Source organism: Camponotus floridanus, unplaced genomic scaffold (assembly GCF_003227725.1).
Source record: "Camponotus floridanus strain SB8 unplaced genomic scaffold, Cflo_v7.5 scaffold117, whole genome shotgun sequence".
Lineage (NCBI taxonomy): Eukaryota > Metazoa > Arthropoda > Insecta > Hymenoptera > Formicidae > Camponotus > Camponotus floridanus.
The window spans coordinates 508,007-530,451 of record NW_020229234.1 but is presented as its reverse complement, the minus strand read 5'-3'; the positions used below and the strand labels follow the sequence as shown (position 1 = coordinate 530,451).

Genomic DNA, 22,445 nt, shown 5'->3' with positions numbered 1-22,445 from the left:
ATAATTATCCAGAAATTATTTGAAAGAAAAAGAAGCATCGCGAGATACTCAACAATATACTTCAAATCCCTTCGTAGAGGTAAGAGATTACACATAATTTTCTTGAAAAAAATTCTTGTTTTATCAATTTACTATATCGCATTTGATTACGAGGGCATATAAAAATATGCTAAATAAAAATTCATAATCTCTTATTTCACCAGTATTATTATGACTCATCTTGAATTTTTTAATCAACAAGGAGGTATAATTTTATTCTGTTTTATTTATCAGCAATACAATTAAAAAGATATGTCAGAAACGCATCAGATTTTACAAATAATACATACATACATACATACATACATATATATATATATATATATATATATATATATATATATATATATATATTATTTGTAACGTTACGTGCGTTATTATTGTACAAAGTTGCTTAAAGTTATGCTTCTAAATTTCGGATACATACAAATAATTGAGTGTCCTCGTTTGCCTCCGAAGAAATATCATTAATTGCGTATTATATAATTATAGCACTGTCATATTGCTTTAATAATTTATTTGTCCATACACAAAAGTTCGTGTGCGGATAATTTGCGAAAATTTTAATTACAATTATAAAATGTACAACGTGATTGATTTATATTTTTCATTGACTTTTCAGGAATTTGTTTTCTTTTTTTTCTAATTCGGAAGGAAACGCTTCCCTCGTCTTAAGTGGATAAAATTATTTATTGCGCATCGCAAAAGTAAGTTATACAGGAACTATACACAAAAAGATTCACATTCTCTTAATTAAACGTATGCTTGAAGAAACCTTGGCAGTCCTTCGAACTGCGAATCAATAAATTATAAGAATGGCTCATCAGGCTTTTGATTTTTACTCTTCAAACTGAATCGTTATTGTATTTGTGCAAAGATTATTATTACGAGTCTCATAACATTATTGTACCTTGAACAATTTTGCCTGTTTCGCTTATTTCTTATGGTTTTATTATATTTATCAACATCAGATAAGGTAAATAATATATGTTTTTGAAATATTTCAGGAAAATAATATAAACAGAATGATATATTTTAGTCAAAGATACTGAAGAGATAGTACAAGCAACTATTTAGTTTTACTTTAGTGTTAAAGCAGTAAAGAGTTGCCAAGGTTGAAAAAGATTTATCTCTAACATTGCAATAGAATTTACTATGGAGATTATTTACAATTAAGTACTCTCTGGATAGTGCGTGCAGCGCGCATTGTTGTGTACAACGAAAAGAAAACTGTGTTGGATAATCGGCGTAAGTAAAAAAAAATTATTTCAACATTTAAACAATGGAAGCATCTTTTTCATTTATAATCGTTAATATAAATCGAAATATACTATTGTTTGATTAGAAAACTGAAAAAAATAATCGTATACGAGAAACACACGATGTCTCATTCTTTAAATGCAGAAATATCATATCTCTATTCACATTGCACATGAGCATTTGCCGATAATCTGTCGTTTTTCTTATAAGTATATCTTTGCGCCTTTGTCAGGAAGCACTCTCTCGCACTAATTATATTATTTTATTATAACTCGGCTATATTTACACGTGTATCGGGTATTATGAATGAACGCAAAAAGCGCATAGTTAAATATGGAAATGTGCTGCGTCTCGTACTAGCAGTTATTATAGTTAAATTAGCGTGGAGTGATTTTTAAAATGCGTCGTTTCTCAAATAATTTTTTTTATAATCCCTGTCATTGACTAGAGATCCAATTCTCCTCCTCATTAGGACTGATCGTGTCTGTTAACACGCTTAGAATCGAAATCTTTAAGACACATCATCGATGATATTTCATCTCTCCTCGAATCCTCGGCATTAGTGTCTACGTAGATTTTTGCGCATGATGTAATCACTTTCTCGAAAAATTTTATAGAGATGTATACTTTTTCGAGAACTAATATATTCTCCTCCCATGTTCACATCATGTTTCAAATTTTATCACTTTTTTAATTTTAAGACAATTTGCGCGTCACTGACTAGTGTCCTGTGTATCGTAGAAGAATCCTTCCGTTTCAATCGTTAACTTTGTCACTCTCTTTCTCAATAGATTAGTCAGATCATTCTAATCAATCTTCATTCTTAGATTCACTACCTCAAACTTCGTAAGCTTCTTAGCGAATACCTAATCCGCGAGGAAGTTTCCTCTTCGTCGTTCCAATTTATTTGCCATCGGAGGCAAAGCTATATAGCGAGTGGACTTTGATCGCTAAACAATTACGAGGACGCGAGTAATTTCGCTGCAGTAGTGACGTGATGCTGATGATGATAGGACGTCTCCTGGGTGGCGTAATAGCTCTGCTGCTGATGTTCGCTCGTGGTCGCGAGTTGATGCGGATGCTGATAGTAAGATGAATATGGTTGGCCAACGACGCCGTCGCAGCTTCGCGGTTCCGTTTTCACAGCAGGTACATTTCCGGTGGCGAGAAGAGAAGTATGACCAAGATAAACAGGTCTGTCGGTCGATATCGACGAGCCCGACGATTTTGACGCTTCGATTTGATGTTGCTGCTGCTGCTGTTGCTGTTGCTGTTGCTGATTGCTCTTTAAGTCTATAGAGAAATAGTCGCAATGTTGTGTAAGTAAATTTTAATAATTTAATAAATGATAAAAGGAATAAAATATCGAATGATATTATTTATGAGATCTAATAAATGTAAAAAATATGTATAATTAATTTTATCGTAATGATTTCAATTTAATATTAGAAGGCAGGTTTCCGAATACGAGCAATTATATGTATAACTAAAACTTATTTACATTAAATATTAGATATATATAAAATTTATATATTTTCATATTTTACAATATATATTTTGTTACATGCAGGAAAAATGTAACATTTAACGGACCTGTAGAAGGAGATGATGTCGTCGAGGTGGTGGTTTCGTGATCCCCCGCAGACGATCTGGCGTTCGGCTCTGGGGTCTTTTTCGGCTTCCTCTTCCTCGTCTGTATACCGTCCTTTCGCATCGCCAGCGGCCTATTGACCCCGTGCAATTTGAAGTATAACCCGCAGGCGTTGCACACCGGCTCGCCGTCGTTGTTGCGCCTCCACAACGTGGTAGTGCGGGTGCCGCAGTTGGTGCAGCACAGCCCGAGTCGCCTCGTCGCCGTCTGAAATTCCGACATCTGTCCCATTTGTAACGCACTTGCTGATGCTGCTCGAGGTACGTTCGTTATACAAATATAGAAGAATTGAACAGATATTTTTTTCTATACTCTATATTAACATATAGAAATATATTTGATTAATGTATAAGAGAGGACGCGCGAACTGATTTTTCTCTAATACATTTACAAGAAAGTATTTGTAGATATATCTTGATATTCATTTTTTTCTCAAGTTAAATATATCTTATTTCAGCATAAAAGAATAGCTCTCTTGACGAGAGAGCGAGTATAGGCACATTGGTGAACAAACTTCGTATGATCATTTATGGATGAACTTACCAGGCGTTTCGAGGGTTTGATGAGCGGCCTGTTCATGCCATTCATCTTGTGATAAAGTCCGCATGCGTTGCAGAGATAATGGCCAGTTCCGTCCCTTCGCCAGAGCGGCGTCGATATCGCCCCGCAATTCACGCATTCGCGACCCTCGCCGAATTGAAAGTCCATCGCGGTGTCTACAATCATTTTCGACCGATTAACGATTAAAGTAATTTTATTACATTAATCGATTTCATACATTTATAATAATTTATACACTTGACCGCGATCGAATTGGTTTTTTATATCGAGCTCCGATTCCAAAATTCTCTTTGAAATTAAAAGCTTTCGTGATGGATTTAAGAGAGCATGAAAAAATTGCGAAACAAAAAAGGATTCAAAATTTTATTCCGCATTCGATGACGTTAACTCTAGCACCGATTCTTCATTCTAATTCTACTCCCTCTTCTCGTAAATCTGGCATCGTCTTTATGGCGCGTCGGACTGACGGGACGAGGCCGCTCTTGCGTCTTTTATCTGGTCTCGAGGATGTCCGCGGCGAGGGATTTAAAGTTAGACAGAGCAGAAAGTGCGACGGACGCGTTTCTCGCGCTCTTCTCTTGGCGCGAGAGAGAGCATCCGCGCGCTCGTGAACCGATTCCCCTCCCCGTTACTACCGTAAAACACTTGACCGCGGCATCGACCCGACTCACTTCAAAGGCGCCGCTATCACTTATCCATCGCACATGGCCCGCCGCGTGCTTGGCGGCGAGCGGCAGCAGCATCCGCGAGGAAAGTAGTTTCTTTCTCTCCTCCGTTCTTCAGTCATCCTCTCCTCTCCCCCTCCCCGTTTCCGTAACGCTGCTATCACAAAGTCGGTGTTAATCACAGGGCTTCGAACGCTTCTTTTCACGGACGCGTTAATTTAATTTATCTCGGATCTCGTTCGAAAATTCATACGCGCTAATAATGACATTTAACTATTAGAGCGAAATTTATTTCGTAAATAAGAGAATATATATAATTCCAGAGGATATTTTAAATTGGGTGGAGTAGATCCATCGTTCCCTTGAAAAATTCTACGCGTACCATCTCGCGCGTGTTACGTTGCGCTCGTTCGCGATATCGTCTGCGGCTTCGATAAACTAATCGTTGCGGCAAGGAAATTGCATTGCGTATCTTATCGCCGTGGCATATACGGGCAGTTCACATAACTTTTGTTTATCATCGGGACTTTACACGTGATGCACGCCAACGAAAAGCGATATACACTTTTCACGCACTCGGTGGAACTCGAGGCGTCGCGTGGAAGGTTCCCGCTACATCAACGCGGTCACTCTTTTACGTCACGTATAAATATTTTCCCATACACAGTCGATATGCATTAAGAGCTTTCGTTTATTCCATTCCAAAAATATCTACCCCGGTACCAGTCAACTTGGCTCGCGCGTCGTACTTGTTGAAAATATTATCGCCGAAGCGGCCAGGTGACATTCCTCTGTCTTGTCACGATTTTACAGTTGCAAGAATATTTACCATACGATACACCCAGGTATTTTTTTACAATGTATGTACCAACCATAAGGCGAGGCGCGCTGGAAACCGGCGCCGTCGTAGGCGCGCCACGAGGACATCATCGCGACGTTCTGCGCGTAAAAGGGCGCGGCCGCGGCGAGGGTCGAGTGTGGATGAGCCGCGTGCGGGTGCCCCGCGTGCGGATGACCCGGGCCAGCGTGCGGACCCATCGCCGCCGCGGTGCCGCTCGCGTGGCCGGCGAGCGCGTGATGCGCCGCGTATGTTTCCACCCCGTGCTGCCAGGACGCCGTCTTCTCCCTTCGGGAGAAAGAAAAATTTATCGAAATTTATCAATCATCATAGATATATACTGAGAAAATTTTTCATTTTTTATTTATTTTATTTTATTTTTATTATATTTTATTAAAAGAATAATAATTTGATGTACGTGTACCATGCAGGCGAGGGCGAAGTGGGGAAGGAGTGATATTGCGCCGCCGTGGACGGGATCGCCGGCCTCGACGAAGGGACGTAGACGGGCGCCTGGAGTTGTTGGCCGTGCTGTTGCTGCTGTTGCTGCTGAGACTGTTGGTAATCGGAACTTGCGCCGTACCCGCTACTTCCGCCCCCGTGGAACATCCTCTCCCACCGAGAGCTACCACCGCGGCATCTGCTGAAAACGGAAAATGTCCAAGGTTCTTCATTGTGTTCTTCGCCATCGGAATCGGAAGCTTTTTCAATTCGCGCGACAAATTTATATAGATTGCGCACAATTGAAATGCGAGAGACAATGTCCTTGATTTTTTAGTAAGTTTTTCAATCCATGTTGATACAACGCGAGGTAAAGCAACGCATACTTTGTGCTCTATAAAGGGTTACCGCCGGTAATCTCATTTTGCTACTGTGGAAAGATATATCGTTACACAAAAACAGGTAATATGGAAGCGGTAATAATACATTTTGCAGCAGATAATGTTAATGGTCCCTTCGGCCGATAAACACAGAGATCCCGTCGGGTGTCATGTACGACGACGAGCAAACGCAGCGTGGGCCGCCCATGAGACCAAGGATGGTCGGGAAAAAATCTCGTCATGGTCGCTCGACGGAGACTCTCTCTCTCTCTCTCTCTCTCTCTCTCTTTTTCTTATCTTACCTGAACGATTTCGTGGTCGCGAATCGGAAAAAGAACTAGAAGTCCTTCGACTTGCTCGAGTAAGCGCCTTTCAAACTTCAAAGCGTGAAGCTTATGCTATAATGTCAACATGAGAATATTGACGGCAAATATATTTAACTCTTTCTATATGCGACATGTCGAATATTTCTCTCTCTTTTTCTTAAATTAATTATAAATGTGACAAATATTTTCTTTGCTTTGATGAAAATTGCATTATTTTTAAAATTTCCTTATTCACATTTATTATCGCTAATTACATTAAATATATTGTCACAATAATTAAATTAAAGAAAATAATTAAATTAACTATCGCTGTAATTAAATTAAATTATATATATATTTTTTTTCTGATTTCTTATACTTATTGCAAATAGCATTGGGATGATTTGAGCGAATATATACGGCAAGTGCATTACTTGCGATAATTGACAATTATAGCTGAGAGGTAATTTCCATCCACGTGTTAAGCTCCATCACGCGATTTTATGACGCAATATGGATTTAACGATGATATTTTACTATTAGCGTTATATTCAAGCGCGAAGAGTCGAGTATTTATCTCGCGGTATTGTTAGAAACGAAAATGGCGATATATTGTTATCTCTCTTCGCGCACCGAGTCCATTTCGGTACGCGAGTCCTATGCCGCCCACGGATCTCATTGTCAGGACACGCATCTCCTTAAGAATACGCACATAGCCGCACCGTATCTATGCATTCCATTTGATTGCGATGTATGGAACATACTTATGTCGCGAAGTTTAAAGAAAGCGGATGCACACTGTATCACTAAGCATAATGTACGAGACAAACGCGTTCAATTTTATTTTTTTCTTTTACTTTTTTAAGTCTCTTGACATCTTGACATTTTTTATTATAGTTTTTATCGTTACTCGAGCCGTTCATGTGACTCCATATATGTCCTCCTTTGAATTGTAACATTCCTTAGAAACACTTATCAGCATGTACGATTAATTACCTCCAAAATTCTTATATACAATAATATAACATATTAATATGTTTTTTATTTAATGATTTTTTTTATTGAAGATTAAAGAATATCTCAAGTGTACTGGCGATGCTCGTTTTTTGTAAGCATATTTAAATTCGAATTTTTATCTAATAGAACTCTCTCATTTTGACGTTGTCGGCTTTATAGTATCTGGAAAGTTTATCTTGAAGGCGTTTATTTCATTCGTTTATTTGATTATATATTAAACTTAAATTAGAAAAAACGTTTTTGATGTATAAGATCGTATAAAAAAGCTTGTAAAATGAGAGAATATCGATATCTGAAAATATAAGCATTTCTAAGGGTAAAGTAACTCTGATGACAGGATAGTAGATATTAAATTTTCATACCCCTTGCCACCCACGGTCGTTCCATTGTCTGAGACACTCACGTTCTCCAAGGGAACGACTAAAATATTGCCGTAGTCGGTATTTCCACGAGTCGGCCCTCCGCAATAGGTCCAGCAAACCGAAGGGAACGGAGGACAGGTAACTTATGATCGCGATGTATGCGGCTCGTACGAGAGAAGTGCATCGAGATGCAGTTTACGCAAAAGAAGGGAGAAAGAAAGGAAACATAGAGGCGGAAAGATTTTCACAGAGGAAACATTATTCGCATACTTTCTAATCGAGAAAGAGAGAGAGAGAGAGAGAGAGAGAGAGAGAGAGATTTCAATTTATTGTTATACAATTTCTTTATTTCGCAAATTTTGTTTTATAAATTATGAAACGTTATATGTTCAAAGAAATATCAAAAATTTTAAATTAAGACATCAAAAGTCTCTCGCATTTTTAAAGACATTTTTTATTATAAGATAATATAAAATCAATTTGTTTTTTAAGTGACTAAAATCAGGACGTGAAATTAAACGCCCCTACGTTAAGAGTGGGGTTCTCGTGGTGGAAAAAGAGGGAGAGACTCGACGAGGGATTACAAGAGAGAGAGAGAGAAACAAAGAAGCGCGCAAGTCCGAAAAAGGGGGAGATCGAAACACGTTGTAGTGGGGATCGAATGATAGTCTACGCGACGGAGAAAGAGAGTCGCGGAAAGTCCGGCGAATAAAGGTATCGTGGTAGGAAGAGAGAGGCACCGAGAGACGCGCAGACGCGTCTCCACCTTCGGTTGGCTACGACCGTTGAATCAAAGATACCGATAGCGGCCATCGCGGTCACGAATGAACCCCCGTGTAGGCGGGTCCAAGGCTTTCGTGTATCGCGTGTATCGTGCGTGCGTGCATGCGTGCGCGCTCGCATACGCATGTATGTGGCGTGTGTGTGATTGCATTAATCCGCTGCATGGCAAAGTGAATAGTGATCAATCGGATCGAATTCGAGGTTGATCGAAGAGGAGAAATGTATTCTTTGTGTCAATCAATGATTTGATTAATTATATTAAACTTCTCGCTCATCTGTTTATTTCTATTCTTTTTCAGTGAAAGAAGATGGATTTTAAATTCATTCATAAATAGGAACTAGCTTTAGAATTTGGAGATCAAACTAATGTGTTTGAAAGTTAAATTAATTTACATACAAGATTTCGAAAGAGAAAAAGAATGCATATCTTCTTTCAATAAATAAATATATAATTATAATTTTAATTCAATAACGTTAGAATTTATCGTTAGAATTTACTTCATTGATCTCGTGATAATGTCTTTTACGAGGAAAGAAAAACAGATATCATTGCATATCGTTATACATGTCACATTTGATGAATAAGGGAGAATTGGAAAAGAATTCGCGCATTAAATTATGTTATTAACGATAAAACCAGTTGGAATTACCACAGTAGCCTGACGATAGTGTATGTATAATTCAAGTACTGCTATAAATTAAAACATCTGATTCCAATCACTGTGAAATTTTGTAGCATACTAATTTATCAAGGAGAATCCGAATGAAAATTCTGGTATAAATATAATTGTAACTATCAATATATAATATATGTACACAGTCCTATATAATGCGTAGGCTATTTCATACTTTTATTACTAACACTGAACATTATTTAGAATTCTTAATGTCATATAAAATTTCACACGTATTTGTAGTCTAGTACAAATCAAAGTTTCTAAAATTTACACAGAAATTTCTTTCTTCGTAAAAGACATTACCAATTTTTTATTTTATTTCTTTTATGACTCTTATAAAATCATCCATACAGAATATTTTAGGGAGCTAGAATCACTTATGGAATGGAGAAAAAATATAATTAATTTTTTATTTATTTTTAATAAATGTTGTTACAAATTTCGATAAATATAAATATTGTGCTTTCACGCTGTTAAAAATGCAGATGTATTATAAAGCAATGCAATTAATAGATCACGCACAATTTTTTATCAATGCTCGAATGCGAACGATCGACCGCAATTCCCTGCTCGCTATGCGATTCTTTTCGCGGCCAGACGATAAATATTGTTTTTTTTAATTGGTATTAATTACGTTAGATTGTTTGACGAAGCGTAATAAGTGGCAACGCAGCTTATCTCAATTTGCGATAGAAAAACACGTATATCACACATGTACTCTATAACGACAGATATAATAAAATTAGCATAACTTATCGACATCCGAGTCATTTTGATATCGTCCGATAACGTTGTGGAAAAGCGTGCAACCTTGTAAACATGAATCAAAATCAATTTATTCTCGAGATGACAAGCAAAGTAGAAATTCCGTTATCAAATGACGTGCCGATATCGAGTATCAGATTACATATGTGCTTATGTTAATCGTTAAAATAAATCCCTAATGTGTATACTAGTTGCACGTCTATGACGTTACACATTCAAAGAACATTTTACGTCTTTCTGCAAACTATGCGAAAACAATTTCACTTCGGATATAAATTTTTGTTTAAAAATTGCCGTGATTTTTTGATGCGATAGAAAAGTTAAAGCTCTCGAGAAATATATCGCACCTTCTTTGCACGTCGGGCATTTTATTATATTTATTAAAGTTCACAGAGTAATCGGCGTGAAAGGCGGCAGTCATGTGTCACGCGAACTTCAATGGGAGCTAATTCATTATCCACGCATTGCGTGATCCTTCTGCGAGCGTTTTGCTTGCGTTCCAATAACGTTACACTTAGCTATCGTTAAAAAATATATCAGGTTCGATCGGGATAATAATGCGATAATTGTATGACGTAAATTCTCAATGTTCGTTAACAATTGTTTAATTCGGAGTTTAATCCACAAAATGTTTTTTAGAGGAAAAGATCGATAAACGATAAAAATTAGATCGATAAAAATTATTTAAGAGATTCTGTATCCCTATTTACTGTCTTATTACAGTAATAAAAAAACAGAACGATTATCTCTGGTTCTAGTTGTTTAATGGATACACATTTGTTTAAAGGATACATTTAAATCTCTCGCAGGTACGATTACGTGTATACACGCGACGATGCGTGTTTATTATGCACGGCGGATGATGCGGTTTATAATTATATCGGTCGCGTAGATACTCTTTCTCTCTCGCCATCCTCTTTAATTATTATTAAAGCGCGATTATGATTTATCGTTACGAGACTTAATTAGAGCTCAATAAGAGTAATAATCCTGTTCGCGCGACTTACTTAAAGTTACTTCAGTATTTAAGTAAAGTTACATAGTAAGTACTTAACTAAAGTTATTTACTTAAGTTCCATGCGCGCACGTTCGCCATCGCTCTAATTTTAAATGCTTCTTATGTCGATAAAAAGCTGACCTTGTGCACTCTCTTAACGTAAATTATTTAACGTCAATTATATATATTTTATACATAAGCGATTCGTTGCGCCGACGTTTATATGCCAATCGTCATCAATTGTCATGTGTATCGGCTCACCTGTAGTTTCCCGAAATAAGCTATTTGGAATCCTAATGTCACTGGATATTCATAGTCGCGAATAAATAATTTATCGTAAGTCAGTATACATTAATTGTACAATAAATCACTGAATATCTCGGATGATGTTAAGGCGTTACCAATAAAAAAACAGATTTAATCACGTACATAAACGAGTTTATTAAGTGCACTTAATAATATGTATATATATATATATATATATATATATATATATATATATATTTTTTTTTTTTTTTTTTCCGACAATAATTAATGCGATGGATGTATTTGACATTGAGATATTAACGACGCATACATATATTTTTCGATCCGATGTGTTATTCAGATATGTCGCCGTCATTCTTCTTTTCGTGAAATACCAAAGAATTATTTTTCGGCGAGAAAAATAATTATTCTCGCACATATTTGTACAATAGATGTTTGATATTTCCCACGTGATCGATATACCATCTTATTACGATGCGAACAAATTCGTCCGTGCAATTAAACGCGATTATTTTATAAAATCTCCGGAGCGCAATCGACATATTCTACAGAAGCTTTCTCTCTCTCTCTCTTTAATGGAGCGGAAAATTATCGAATCTTCTAATGGGGACCGGTTGAAAAAATAATCGCGTTTCGATGTTAGGCGGCGACGGCGCCAGATCAACGCGGCGCCGTACTTTTCATGGCCCTCGACGGATCACACGGAATTTAGATGAGAGCTTGGACGGAGAGCTGCGACGAGAGTTAGAAGGGTCCGACGCCACCAGGTATATATCGGTAATGGACGCCGATTAAAGGAACCAAATAGAGGATGGAAGAGACTCAATATGCGTAGTTGTCTACAGGTGCGTAAAAGACAGCTGCTGTTACATGTCGTTAAACATTGCGTGCTGCTTTAATATTCGTAAATGCGTATGTATCTATAAAGGAAACTAACAGAGAAAGTTTATTTTCTAAATTTTGATAAAATCAATATATTTATTTTATTCAAGAATGATAATTCAATATCCCGTTACACTCATATAAAAATTCCGATAGATTCCTATGTAAATTAAAATTAAATACAGTATATATATTATACATTATATAATTGTATACAATTATAATATTTAATAATTAAATTTATGTACATTTTAATTATTATTAATTATTTTGAATATTATATTATATAATTATATTTATTATAAGAGTATATATATATTATGACACGTGAAAGTAACATGAATGAAAAACATGTGCTACACAAGTGAGTTGTACATAGCGTGTGTCAACATTCGAATTTGCGTAGTCTCAAGGTTATCCTATAATAGAATAAAGCGAAGCTTTTTGCGTTTACAGATGTACGCATATACATTGTCGGCGTCGCGAGTGGTCGCGCGATCACGAGGAGCCTTAATCCGACGACATTCGTGGAAGGAACGAGCATCCGACGATTACGACGAAGTACTTTGGTACATCGCGAGGGAATGTTCTCTCGTCTCGAAGAGGACCGGCTGGTGCCGAGGCGCCACGGCGCCGACCCGCGTAGAAGGGTTTCCTTGTAGGCCCTACGCACACACTCTCGCACGCGCGCACACACACAGTCACGCGTATCACGCGCACGTTGCGATCGTTTCTTCCTTTTTTCTTCTCTCACAATTCAGCGAGGTGACAGAGAGAGTGGCCCAGGGCTCTCTCTCGTCTCGCTTATCTTACCTTCGTGATATCGTCGAATTATTTGTTACGTTGTGTTACACACGTGAACGAATATCGCGTTAACAATGGCACACGCAACTCAATCTATTCTCAATCTATTCGTTTTTTGGGGAGTCCAACTTCTTTTCTCTAGCTCTCTCCCAATAAGTTAGAAAATGATTGCTCGAAGATTTTATCTGTACTCTTACAACAATTATGCATAATATATATAAACTGTTTTTATGCTGATTAGCGGGAGTCATTAATATCGACAGTTCTTTCTATCTCGTTGGCAAATTGCGATTAAAATAAAAGTATTTAGAGCACCGCCTTTGTTTGTCAACAATATCTGATATTTACAATATTCGCGCGAATCTTATTCTCGCACAGGTATACGTGACATATAAAGATGCGGGAATCGCGTGACCCGATCCCGTAAATTTGACGCGCAATAAATAAATGGGGTCTCCCTCTGAAAAGAGACTCCAGTCACGATCTATCGATCGCCGAACCGGCAAATCCTGCCTTAGATGTCATGAGAAAATGAGCGCCGGAAGTTCATGCTTGAGAGCTTATTTTAAAATTTTCGCGCAAGTATCGGCGAAAGAAAATATGAAATACAAGAAAAGGCGTTTTACTTCTTTCCGCGCGATGTATATGCAAATCTGTGTGTTATGCGAGAACATTTATGGAAATGCAGTGTGGGAAAAAAAAGGTTACTCACCGCGATGCGGTCGATCCGGCAGATTTTTCTATGACTGGCGCATACCCCCGAAGACGAAGAGCGATCTTTCGATTACACGTGTGCGAGTCTCTTCGATTCAAAAACCGCAGTCAAGGTGATCTTGTCGCGTGTTTTCCGTGCGCTTCTCTTTGCCTCTTTCTCTTAGCCTTTCGAGAGAAAGAAGGAAGAGAAGGTCGGGCGACCAGATTAAGCCAATAAACTAATTTGACAGGCGATTCATTCTGTGGCCAAAAACGACTATTCCCCGCAAATACACACGATGTTACTCGGAAAATAAATCAGCCATAAGTTATTACAGCTGATTGAAATTAACGCATTAATCTTCTAGAGTCGTTGAAAAGAGAATTTATATTTAGTATATTTAAAATAAAATTAACTTGAAAAAAATATAAAATGTATATAAAAAGACATAAAATTTTTTTTTCGTCTTGCAAAGGAGTAGATTTCACCGAGAAACAATATTAGAAAATTGTAGAAAATTACATTCTAAGTAACCGAGAATAAATAAACTTTTGTACAAGATAAGAAAGTATTAAAAAATGTCGACAATACGGAAATTACGAGAAAAAAAGATATCGATCTTATCCTCTCCCTTTCTCTGTCTCTCTCTCTCTAGTCAATTAACACGATTCTTGAGAAATTATGTGCGAGACGGTGAGAGGTATCATCCGAGATTGCCCCGGGGTGTTTCGGATCTGCCTTTCGGTAACCCGAGACCGTAGATGCAAACACTAGATAAGATCTCTCGAGGGTTTGTGGTCCAGTTTCGGCACGCGCCTTCTTCCTCTCGAGATCGTGTGGGAAACCCGCGATGACGCAGGTGCTTATGAAGGTGCTAGCAAACGTTTTTCGTGCGTCATTATTCAAGTATCGATCATTGTAGTACATAATTTTATTTTTTTCGGGTATTAAATCATTCGCGATCGAAGCTTGTGAAATTCATTTATTTATTGTAAAATGATTTAAAAAATTCCTCACGTATCCGATGCAATCGAATGTTTCTACGATGAATAGATATTCTATAAACGCACCTGTCATCAATGAATAAATTGTTCGATATAACGCGCAACGTACAAAGTTGATTATTAAATAAGTTAATAATAAAATATTAATAAAATAAATATCGTAATAAATGAATATCGTAATTTATAATTATTTCAATTCTTCACCAAATAAATGTATAAATCACGCGAAATATCTGTTAACTTTCATCTGTTAACCTTCATCTATATTTAATAATCATTAACAATCATAAAAAAAGATCTTTTTTATGTATATGTATACATATAACGTCACACATAGTTTTGACGATAATTATATTTTGAAATATACGGTTCAATAAACGCGCGCCGAAATTTGCGTCATGTGACCTTGTGACGTATATGTTTATATACGCGGTCGACTTCAGTTACCTCAGTCGCCATTTGCGAGTCGCAAATCATCCGGAAGTGTTAGCGTTACGAAACTCGTATCAACATATTATTCAATCGTGCGAAGTATTAAAAATATGCTCCCTCGTTCTCTGCAATTGTTACAATTAACATTTATCGATTCGCGCGATTAATGACTGGTAAGCCTAATCTTAACTCAAGTTAACCGTCTCGTTTGAAATAGATCTCTCTCTCTCTCTCTCTCTCTCTCTCTCTCTCTCTCTCTCTCTCTCTCTCTCTCTCTCTCTCTCTCTCTCTCTCTCTCTCTCTCTCTCTCTCTCTCTCTTTCTCGCGCGCGCGCATCGCGCTTTAAAATTATTATTCAGATATAATTTGCTCTTCATTTTCGCATCGTATATCGGATGTACATTAAGGATATACGCGTGCCTGCGTCTTTGAAGATCGATGTGCACTTATAGTCGAATGTCAATATATATTCGATTTAAATGCTCCGACGAGCTGTTTTCTCCCGCAGTTAATATAATTCTCGTGAAATAAATTTATCAGCATTTACGCTACAACGAACATGGACATGCAGTCATGTAAGAGGAGAGAGGGGAGCGGGAGAGAGAAGCAGGAGGGGGGAGGACGAGAGGAGAAAAGTAATATGGCGGAAAGGACGCGGAAAAAACGGGCTTCTCTCGCGCAACAAGATTTTCTACCGCTTCGAAACCTCCCTGTAATGCGGGAAATATGTCTTCGTGCAAGTGTGCGTGCGGATTAATCGCGGATTAAGTGTTTCAAGTGTAAGTGCGTCTCTTCAAGTATCGAGGAAACGATGACTCCGGGACTCGATGTGGAAACTTGAACTTGCCGGAATGCGACAGAGAGGGAGTAAGTCTATGAAAAGAAAATTATCCCTATCATATAGTATAATATGTATAGAAGAAAAGATGAAAGATGTTTTTTTATTACTGTTTATGCGCTGCAAATTTAATTCAACTTTCAATTCATTGACAATCTAAATTAATCTGATCTGCTAACCTTCGCGTTATATCCGCGCAAATATAAATTTCTAAAGTGGGTCTTTCAGAGCCCCGCGACTTATCTGCTCCCTTCGAACAATTAAGGTGTCGTTCGAACCGGTCGTGAACACTTTGAATCCTTGGCTCTCTGATTTACCGTCGCATATATTTCGCTGAAAATATACTCCGGTAATAACGATCTCTCTTTATCGCCATTTTTATTGTCGGCCGCGCGGAGACACCGGTCGAATCTAGCAATAAATCTGAAATATACGCGCGAACGAAGGCGTGCTGTGTACACATACGCTAAATATGGGTGTTCTCCGGGAAAATAGATACCTATAGTCGCATTCGGTACGACCATAAGCGCTTAAGCCATTAACTCAAGTATCGTAAAAAAAAAAACTGATATCGCTACGTCTACGTCTTATCGCATGCGTTTTTCTCTTCGCCAAACTTATCCGACAATTTTTTGCGTTCGTTTCGCAAAAATGTGTAAAAGAAACAATAGACTGTTTAGTAATATTTGTGTCATTAGAAATTGCAGCGGAAAAACATGGAATTATTCGGATTACGAACGATTAAAAATATAAGTGATTATCTACTTTGATTTACTGAATTTAATATAATGTTATTAAATTAATTATTTCTAAGCATTCTTTTCACATTTTTAATATTGCAATTTAACACGATGACATATGTATAATAGTAGATAATATATTGATAAGAGGATTTATCCAACTTTACGTACAAGTCGTACAGTGATACAACGATCTCAGCTGATTCTGCCGTCGCGGAAAAGATTAACAAAATCTACCCTCTCTAAAGAAAAATGTCTTACCTCCCGTGCGTTAACGATGTCAGAGAGCAATAAAATTGAAATCGCTTTCGGCGTTTCGGACGACGACAAGTCGGAGGGTAGGTCGTAGATACTGAGAATGGCGCCAGGACCGAGGTCGGGCTCTTCGTTAAGTAATTTGTCGGTCTCGACATTACACGGGAAAAAATGGAGAGACCATCTCTACCTAAGGAGTTCCCGAAAAGAGCGGCGATATAAAAAAAAAAGAGACGCCACATTTGAGTCATCCGTCTGTACAAGTTTCAAGTTTCATGCATGCAACGCTATGACAATATCGTTTCATTAACATTCTCTTTGGTGAATCAGCGAGAATCTCGGAAGATCGTCAGCGTAGAGGAAATATCGAACATTGTCGCTTACTGTTTTTATACTTATAAGCGCGAACGAATATATATAAAAATGACAAATCTCACAATTGCGTGGTCTCAGTCAGAGGAAAATAAATTATCCGAGCATTTATAATATTTTTCTTGAAATTCCATTAATGTTCGAATCTAATTTTCATATCGTCCAGAGTTCATACGTCATAGGTAACATTAAACGCTTCATTTTCTCGGGACGCGAACAAAGGATACTCGCGCGATAGTCCGGATCGAAAAACTAAATGCCGCTGATAATTCCGGTGGGAAAATAGCGTAGAAGTAGAGCGCTCTAATTTATACGTCCGCAGAGAGGGAACTGCAGGTATTCGCGATGTCTACTCGACATCCGGCGCGCGTTATTGCCCAATTATTATTCGATGATACGACGATCCGAGGATACTATATTTTTTTTCGCAGGACGAACCAACCGCTTGGTAAAATTTCGCGGTGACTGTAAAGCGATCGAAGCGAGCGTAAAGGCTAGAGCGAAGCTTAGTAAGCAAACTCGAGTATACGAGCGTATCTTCTCTCTCGGATCTTCTCTCCTTCTCTTCGGTGTCTTCTCTTTTACTTGCTCGCTCGTCGTTAGTTACGCGCGCCGACTTTTCGCGCGTCCGGACTAAACGAGATCTCAATCGCGCATACGGAATAACGACGCGGGTTCGTAAGCACGGCAACCGGACGAGCAACATGCGTGGACGTATGTATACATGTGCGTGCGTGCGTGCATGCGTGCACGCGTGCGTACGTCCTCTCGCCCGCGATGGAAATCAAGTACTTGGTATGTCTCTCCTCCCATTTATATTCGATCTAGGTATATTCAGACTCTGTCGTTTCTTTCTCTCGCTCTCTGTCCCTCCCTTTTCTTTTTCACGGTAGCGCGTTTTCGCGATCCCGAATGGCCTTGGGATAGGGAACGCATTTGATATTCCGTAGATGCGTTTTTACAAAAGCGTTTATACGCGAGAAACGTTGTAGGTATTGTATATTATGTTGGCGTTTTATATAGAAATTATTTTTATTCGATTTTTATTCAAAATTTTTCACAATTCTTTAGATAAAATATCGATATAAAGAGCATTTTATTTCACTAAAGATTTATCGAGAGCAAGTTTTTGTAATTGGTCCGAGATATATACCGGAAAATCGTATAAGAAACCGATCTCGGACGATGGGTAAGAAACCGGAGCATCGGATTTTTGACGAGTTCATGATTGACGTAACTTTCTTACAGCGATAAAAGGAGCAGCTTCGGATACCCGGTTTGCCTACTTTACGCGAAAACGTACGACCGATTCGGCTCGTGAACATTCTCTCCGAGCGGGTGGCGAGAAAAAGGAAAGAGAAAAAAAGAAAAGAGGAAATCGAGAGAGCGAGGACTTGGATATCGTGCCGGATTCTCGCAATCGCAATCGCGGTCGCGTCTCGATCGAGCTTTAATAGAATCATCGAGACGAAAGTCCCGATATTTTGCTGCCTGAAAGGATGCGCGTTGCATCTTCGAGGAATAGAACGCGACTAAATAGTCGTTAAGTTGCCCGCAATTTTCCTTTTTTTCCCTCTCTTTCTCTGTCTTTTCGTAAATTTATTTATGCTAATTTAGCGACAAATTATTCCGAACGGCGAGTAATTATTCGCGGTGAGAAACGCGAAATATGTCACGTATTTAAACAAGTATTTAAAAATTTGACGTGTTATAAGAGATCTGTCGAAGAAATTACGAGTCTTAATATAATGTTGAAAGAATCGGTCGCGAGAGAAAAGACGAGGTAAGACGGTAAATTGCTCGTCCGGAACGAATGTATATATCGTCTTTTATGTGTGTATACGAACGCGAAATGTCGATGACTTTTAATAAATCAAAACCACCGGTGATTATTCAGCGTATCTATTAATATGTTTAACTAGATCGTGAATTATGTCCTCCAGTTCCTTTTGCATATCGAAGGCGCGATTAGCGAACACGTTTCGCAACTTCGTTATCGTAATTTCGAGAGTTTTCCCACGTGTGATTATCGATATATTTGTATCGCCGCATTAATCACGTCCCGCTCTTAATCGTTGAACTCGTAGAACGCTAAATTGATTTCGCGCTCGAAAAGAGAATCGCAAATATACCGATGTAATCTGCACAAATGTATGAAATTCAAGGAATTCACAGCATATTAAAATTATAGATATAGTGTTGCATAAAATTAAAAGAGGTTAATCAAAAATATAAATACAATTGTATATAAATATTATAAAATTAATGAATAATATAAAAAATACAAAATATTAATATTACAAAAAATAAATACGATGCATGTATAATCATGAGAAATGTTCGTACGAAATTTCCATAGTTTTGGAAATCTGCATCCTATTCGCGTATGCATATTTAAATAAGAAGGGGCGACATCGTTTCTCCCTTTCTCTCTCTCTCTCGCTCGTAGATAGGCACATTACGTCAAATATATTACAAAATCCGAGGGAATAAAACGCGCGCGCAGCGTACACGTGCATAGACACTTTGATATAACATGCGATGGAGCGCGCAGTTCTCTCTATAATACACACACACACGCCTACACATACGCATTGCTTAAATTATTTATGAATTACATCGTGAATCGCCCTATAGATTTCTCATTTTTGCGCGATCAGGAGCCCCCGAACCAGGAAGCGCGACCTCTCTCCTCCGTATGCTACTCTCCTTCCCTCCCTTGCCCTCTGTCTATTCATTCGCAAATGCTTGCGAGGGAGATTTATGCATCCAGCCGACATTCATGCACGCAGGTGCGGTTGCAGCTCGTTAATAGAAATCTAATAACTATTCGAAACCGTTTGTGCCGTTGGATTTTCCGTGTAACGGGTAACTTTTTAAATGGGTAAACTCGGAATTTTAAACAGCTGATGCACACAGGCGGTACGTTTGATCGTTTTTCCGGGTTCTGCTCGTAATTTCTTGATAACGTTCGCGAATAAATAAAAATATCGCGACGATTCCGGATCCGCGTCATCGTCGTCGTCGTCGTCGTCGTCGTCGTCGTTTTCGTTTCGCGATTGAGACGACTTTGCTTGCGCGCGTCATTGTCGTCGAGAGATACGCCTGACAGTTGTTTCTCTTATATTCGGATTATCGCGATTCGTGGGCGGAAAACGTGAACGCGCAGTCGGTATCGGGAAGATGCTGGATCCTTACTTGGCAAACTCGGAAAAGCAAGGCTAAAATTGTTGCGATAAAAACAAAGATAACGCGTTAGGCGGTTAAAAGCCCTCTAGTCAGTGAATCGAGAATCTTGGAAATATAATTATGTTAATCCGAGGAAGAAAGAACTGTCGCGTGACAAAGTTATTCTACAATCTCGTCAAGTGTGACGTCACACATCAAAGCGACCGATGAAATCAATGTGCCTGGGACGGTTCTCCGAGTCCATCGCGATACGGGGGGAAACGGCTCTTGTTGAAACTTCCGGTTTTAGCGTCGAACATGACTTTCCAATAAGGTCGATGGTGCGGCAGACGGCTGTCGCTGGCATCTGCAGCGATGTATATATGTACCTTCCGAGACTTTGCCGACTCTCGAAGCGAGACGCACAACCTGCCAGGTACGAGCGGAGTCGGACCTCGTGACGCATCGCGCTTATCTACACGCAATATCTCCAACGTCCATCCATGCGGCACCATCCGATACCGATGAACGACGGGACGACGGGGGGATTCGTCGTAGGGCTGATCTCGGGCCCGATTAGAAGCGGAGAACGCGCGACCGGAAGTACACTAAAGCGAACTCGATGTCGATTGACGGACTCGTAATGTTGGAGATTTGAATTAGAAAAATTACTAACTTTATCAATAATTTGTAATCTCATTTCAACGTTTTAAATTGAATTTCTAAAAATTAAGAGATATTAAAACAAAATATTTATAACTATATTTAAAAAAAATTGTATCTAAATTAATTTATATCTATTCTAGGATATTAATCTAAGGGGAAAATTTGAGATTGTATTTTTTTCAATATTAATGCTCTCTAAAGTCGAATATATAAAATGCGAGTGATAGAGTCACACCGCGATCGTTTTAACGATGTAGGCGTTCCATTTCATCTCTCGGAAGGCAGGATTCTATCATGTCAGAGCGCAACCGGCTATTACAGTGGGCCGACCTGTCATTAGTTCTTCCATTGACGTCATGCACTCATAATATAGGAGATATTCAGTTATGGCGTTTCAGATGCCATAAAGCAACAGCCATTTATAATCTCATAAAATACAATTCTATTATCGAAATTTTTATTTTATCTACATGTATACATTAAGATATATCGGATATATTTTATGTCTCGAAAAAGTATAATTATATTTTTATAAATATACTTTTACATTTTTAAAAATAGAAAAAATATTATTAAAATAGAAAAAGGGGATAAAAGCTTATTTTTAGCTTTTTTATCATGATTGTTCTTTATCAAAATATTATAAGAACTCGCGAAATTTGAAAAGTAAAATTGTCCTAACAAGTGTAAATTTGCGTTGACACTCATCTTGATAAGTAAGAGTTCAAAATCCTACTAGATTCTTTTGCGTGATCATTTGCACTAATGAACATTAGTACTGAGGTTTCGTTGTACCTTATTATTCGTTCGTGTTATATTCGAGTATCTTTTACAAGAAATTTTGTAATTTAGACCTTTATTAAGTTAAGATCTTATTTTATTTCTTATTTGATTTCTTAATTGAATTTAAAATTTATAATTACCAAGATGTTTAACGATAAAAATGAAAAGTTTGCGCGATCCACCATCCAGAACACTTGTTCGCCAAGGGAAGATAATTTCTGCCTCATTTATATAATTAATTTTGTACAATTTATTATGTTAAAAAAATTAATTCTTTAAAAGTCGTTGTAAAATACATATTTCATCAATGATACTTTAATTGTCATTCAGATTCAAATGCGGTGATTACATTTTCCCAAAGATATTACGTTTAATATAGGCAAAAAAGAAGCGAGAAAATTATCTAAATTATCCTTGGATTTTACACAAACGAGTACAATATATAACAAATCAGGTGTATTATTACAGCTTATCATAATTTAATTTGCCGTTAATGATTTAGAAGCGTATCGTATATATTATGTTGATTTTAATAAATGCGACTAATCTGAACGGCTGTCTCTCGACATCATTGTGCGAAACGCACCTGTGCGTACAGAGCGTGCGGGTTATGCATGCTGCTACCGTACGTACTTTATCGCGATAGCCGGGATTTTTATTATATGTGAGTTAATACAGTCGACTCTTGATTGAATGCATTGTGCGAGCGGTCTCGATCAAACTCGCACATTTGCGAACAATTTTAGCTTATTAAATCTGCATTCAGCAATAAATATATATATGTAATATGAAAAAAATA

The 22,445-nt window shown here is 37.9% G+C and overlaps 1 protein-coding gene and 1 long non-coding RNA gene across 3 annotated transcripts in view; one reads left to right on the top strand and one right to left on the bottom strand.

The window, feature by feature from the left end:
- Positions 1-1,285: 1,285 nt before the first annotated feature.
- The window catches only part of LOC105256358 (GATA-binding factor A-like), a 44,073-nt gene continuing 22,913 nt past the window's right edge, over positions 1,286-22,445 (bottom strand). The window contains exons 2-6 of one of the 2 annotated variants that reach the window (XM_011266200.3): positions 5,439-5,657; positions 5,049-5,302; positions 3,494-3,666; positions 2,893-3,172; positions 1,286-2,592 (exon numbers count right to left, since the gene is read on the bottom strand). In XM_011266200.3, coding sequence (XP_011264502.2) covers positions 2,258-2,592; positions 2,893-3,172; positions 3,494-3,666; positions 5,049-5,302; positions 5,439-5,623 — 1,227 coding nt within the window. In that variant the 5' untranslated portion in view covers positions 5,624-5,657 and the 3' untranslated portion in view covers positions 1,286-2,257. The remainder of the gene's footprint in view (positions 2,593-2,892; positions 3,173-3,493; positions 3,667-5,048; positions 5,303-5,438; positions 5,658-22,445) is intronic. The other variant, XM_011266202.3, reaches the window with a different exon arrangement.
- LOC105256357 lies at positions 2,490-13,765 on the top strand. Its single transcript, XR_889587.2, has 5 exons — positions 2,490-2,618; positions 2,870-3,210; positions 5,446-5,679; positions 11,652-11,853; positions 12,347-13,765. It is a non-coding gene; the product is annotated as an uncharacterized LOC105256357 (long non-coding RNA).